Here is a 3,945-nt window from a genome sequence, read left to right as displayed (position 1 = left end):
CTAAGAAGAGCTGACGTGCAGCACTGTGGACTGGCTGCTGGTGCAGAAATACAGAGCCGAGTCCGCTGCCTCGGTGGAGTTGATTTCCAGGCTGCAGGGTGAGTTTTGGGGGCACTCAGCTGAAAATCGCTGTTTGAACAGAGCTGTATCTTCCATCATGTCTTGATTCTGAAAATAAACCAAAAACTCAAATGCTTCTTCCAGCTTCTTGCGATACCAGTAAACGTAAGCGTGTCCTTCTTTGGGAACACAATCCATCTTTGCTCTCTGGTCTTTTCCTTTGATCAGATGACTTGGACTCTGAGTGACCTCGGTGTCCATGGAACCTGTGAGAAAAGAGACAGATGGTGTAGTGAAAGCCCAGGAGAAAGCCTGATTTTGCAACCACAGGAGAAAGTCCTGAGATTGGAATCCAACAACTTCACAACAGGAACTTACCTGCTCCCCAGAAAAAAAGGGCCGCACAGCATAGGAGGCCGAGGCACATGGCTGGCTCAGGGAGAAAGCAGAGCAGTGGCTTTTTCTCTGAGGCGCCTCATCTCCTTCAGCACCCCCTTGTGACGTGGTCAATTTCTGTGTTCATCATAGTCCCTGGGTACCTGAGACTCTAACATTTCTTAGGCTTAGGGGAGGGAAAGCTGGTGAAACAACTAGCTTGAATTTTAAACTGCTTTAATTTTTTTCCTGAATCTTCTCTTTCATTATCCTGTAAATAAAATCATACATCATTAATTTATTTGCTTTTCAAATTTGTCAGTTTGCCTCCTCCCATCCTCACTTCCCTCTCCGGCAATGAAACATACAACTTGCTGTATGTCAATCACAGCTGCTTCTACCACATTTACAAAATCATGCAGCCGCTATTTAAGTTAAATGTTGAACTTATAAAAATTATATTTCTGTTGAATATGCAATGCATCTGAAAGTGAAAGTCGCTCAGTCCTGTCCGACTCCTTGTGACCCCATGGACTATACAGTCCATGGAATTCTCTAGGCCAGAATACTGGGGTGGGTAGTGTTTCCTTTCTCCAAGGGATCTTCCCAGCCCAGAGATCAAACCCAGGTCTCCCGCATTGCAAGCGATTCTTTACCATCTGAGCCACAAGGGAAGCAATGCATCTAGGTAAACACAAAAATGAATGATCATGCCTGAACCAATCAGCTTAGGAGTTAGAGTATCCCTGAGACTTTTTCAATCCCTGTGCTTTTTTTTTTTTCCCTCAATTTTTATGATTCTTTCTCTACCCCATCCAGGTAACCATAACCCTGAAGTTTATATTTTTATTCACTTGCTCTTCATTATAATTTATGTTAGGGCTTCCCTTGGGGCTCACATGGTAAAGAATCTGCCTGTAATGTAGGAGACCCAGGTTCAAACCCTGGGTGCAAAGATATCCTTGAAAAGGGAATAGCAACCCACTACAATATCCTTGCCTGGAGAATCCCTTGGACAGAGGAGACTGGCAAGCTATAGTCCATGGAGTCACAAAGAGTCAGACATTAATGAGTGACTAACATGCTAAGAGTCTATAAATTATATATTATTTAACATTGTATGTCTGAAATGTATCTAAGGGGGATCAGTCTCTTCATAATTTTTTTCTGCAACATGCTTTTTTAAAAATTCAACATTATGTCTATAATATTAATTCATGTTATTACATACAATTTTCGATAATTCCCTGGTATATAGGATTCTATTCTATTTGTCAGAATTTATTATCCATTCTTAAATTAATGCACACTGGTGTTTTATTTTCTCCAGATTTTGATGCTACTGCAAATGGGACCTCATTCTTAGGTATTCCTTTACATACTTCGGTGCAAGATTTTCTCTACACCAGGTAATATAGTAATCAAGCATTAGGGTCACCACATCAGCTTAACATATTAATAACAAGAGAAAATGCTTTCTAATCTATTTAAGTCAAATACATAGTCAAGTGTTTTCAAATGTTCCACATCTAAGACTCGTTTGGCATGTAATGTTCCTTGAATTTTGCCAGTCTAATGGGTGGGTGATAGAGGATGAGATGGTTGGATGGCGTCATCGACTCAACGGACATGAGTTTGAGCAAGCTCTAGATAACCGTGAAGGACAGGGAAGCTGGTGTGCTGGAATCCATGGGGCTACAGAGTCAGACATGACTTAGCAACTAAGCAACAAATGGGTTGAAATGATATCTCACTGTAGTTTTAGTTCACCTTTTTATGATTGCTAAGGAGGCTCAACGTAGTTTTTGCTTTCATGGGCCACTGGTGTTTTCTGTACACTGCCTTTTGCTTATATTACTTTTTGGTTGATTAGCTATTATTTATTTGTAACAATTCCTTATATATCCCAGGTATAAACTTTTTCATTGATTTGTGCTGCTAATATTGGGTTGGTCAAAAATTTCATTGGAGTTTTTCCACACTGTGCTACAGAAAAACCTAAATGAACTTTTTGGCCAACCCAATGCTTTTCAATTTGTGACTTGTGTTTCAGTCTTTAGGATGCTTTTTTTAGGTTGATATTCCTTTTTTAAGAGAATTTATATTTTTCTTCAGGGGGCGGGTATGCATTTTGTAATTCTTTATAAGCAATGCTCCTACAGTCGAAGTTCATAAAGATATACTCCCATATTACTTGTGAAATAGTTAATACTTTGGATGTTTAATTTAAGCATTTAATCCTTTCATAATTCATTTTTGCTTATGCTGTGAAAATTGGTTTAAATTAATCTTTCTTTGGAAAGCAACCTGTCCTAAAAGACCTCATTGTATATTGCATTATTCTTCTACATACCCACAATGATGGCTCTATCAGATATAAACTGGCTATGTATGCAAGGGCCTATTTTTAATCTATTACTTTCCAATTGTCTATTTTTACCTTTTGAATTATCCTAAAGTACAAAATAATTTGATGATTTGAAGGGAAAGTCCCCTTTGTACTTGTTCAATATTATCTTCCCTATTCTCTCTGCTTTTCACTTAAATTTCAGAAGAATTTTGTCAAGTCTTATGAAAATATCTTTTGTGGTTTTGCTTAGTGCTACATTGAACACATATACGGGAATACTCTTCCAATTGGTTAACTTTCATGATCAAGGTATGTAGCTTCACTTAGTTCAGATCTTCAAAATGCTTTCCTCTAAAATTAAAAAGTTTTCTGAGTTAGTTTTATTTAACAGATAGATTTGTTTTTTATGTATTGTATGTTATGTTAGTAAGTGGTCTCTCTCTTTAAAAAATATATTTTAGCCATTTCTTGCTATTACATGGAAATAACTGACTTTTTATATTTATGCTAAATTGGTTAAATGTTGTTAATAATGCAATGCTTTTTAAGATTTCTTTGGTTCCTCTAAATTTGCCATCTGTAATCACTTTTCCCCCTCCTTTTCTCATTCTCACCCTTTTTTCTTGTTCCACTGGCTGGAAATTCAATACAATCTTGGCTAGAATTTGTGGTTGCATTCATTTACTTATTGATCAGTTATGTTTGACCCAGACAACTGCAGATACTGGTATGTGGTAGATGCTATGGGGGTTACAAAGTGTAAGGTCAGACTCTGCTATTAAAATTACTATTGGCATGCCAGGATATTTGCAAATCATTCTCTCAACCGTTACTGGACTAAGCCATGTTGGCTGACCCACAGGAAGTCAAAACACGAGATGCCCAGGTTTGCAGCAGAGAAGGGGTTTGTTTGCAAGACTGCAAGCAAGAAGATGAAATTAAAAGATGTGTACTCCTTGGAAGCAAAGCTATGACAAACCTAGACAGCATATTAAAAAGCAGAGACATTCCTTTGCTGACAAAGGTCTGTATAGTCAAAGCTGTGGTTTCTCCAGTAGTCATGTATGGATGGGAGAGTTGGGCTATAGAGAAAGCTGAGTGCTGAAGAACTGATGCTTTTGAACTGTTGGAGAAGACAAGAGTGTTGGAGAAAACTCTTG

The 3,945-nt window shown here is 38.0% G+C and overlaps 1 gene segment (V, D, J or C); it reads right to left on the bottom strand.

Annotated features, from left to right (window-relative positions):
- On the bottom strand, positions 1–613 carry LOC104999493. The segment is given in 2 exon segments: positions 1–326; positions 439–613. Coding segments are annotated over 2 exon segments (375 nt in total).
- Between the last annotated feature and the right edge of the window lie 3,332 nt (positions 614–3,945).

The sequence above is a fragment of the Bison bison genome, unplaced genomic scaffold (assembly GCF_000754665.1).
Source record: "Bison bison bison isolate TAMUID 2011002044 unplaced genomic scaffold, Bison_UMD1.0 scf7180017864352, whole genome shotgun sequence".
Classification (NCBI taxonomy): domain Eukaryota; kingdom Metazoa; phylum Chordata; class Mammalia; order Artiodactyla; family Bovidae; genus Bison; species Bison bison.
This window is presented reverse-complemented; position numbering and strand designations above follow the sequence as displayed.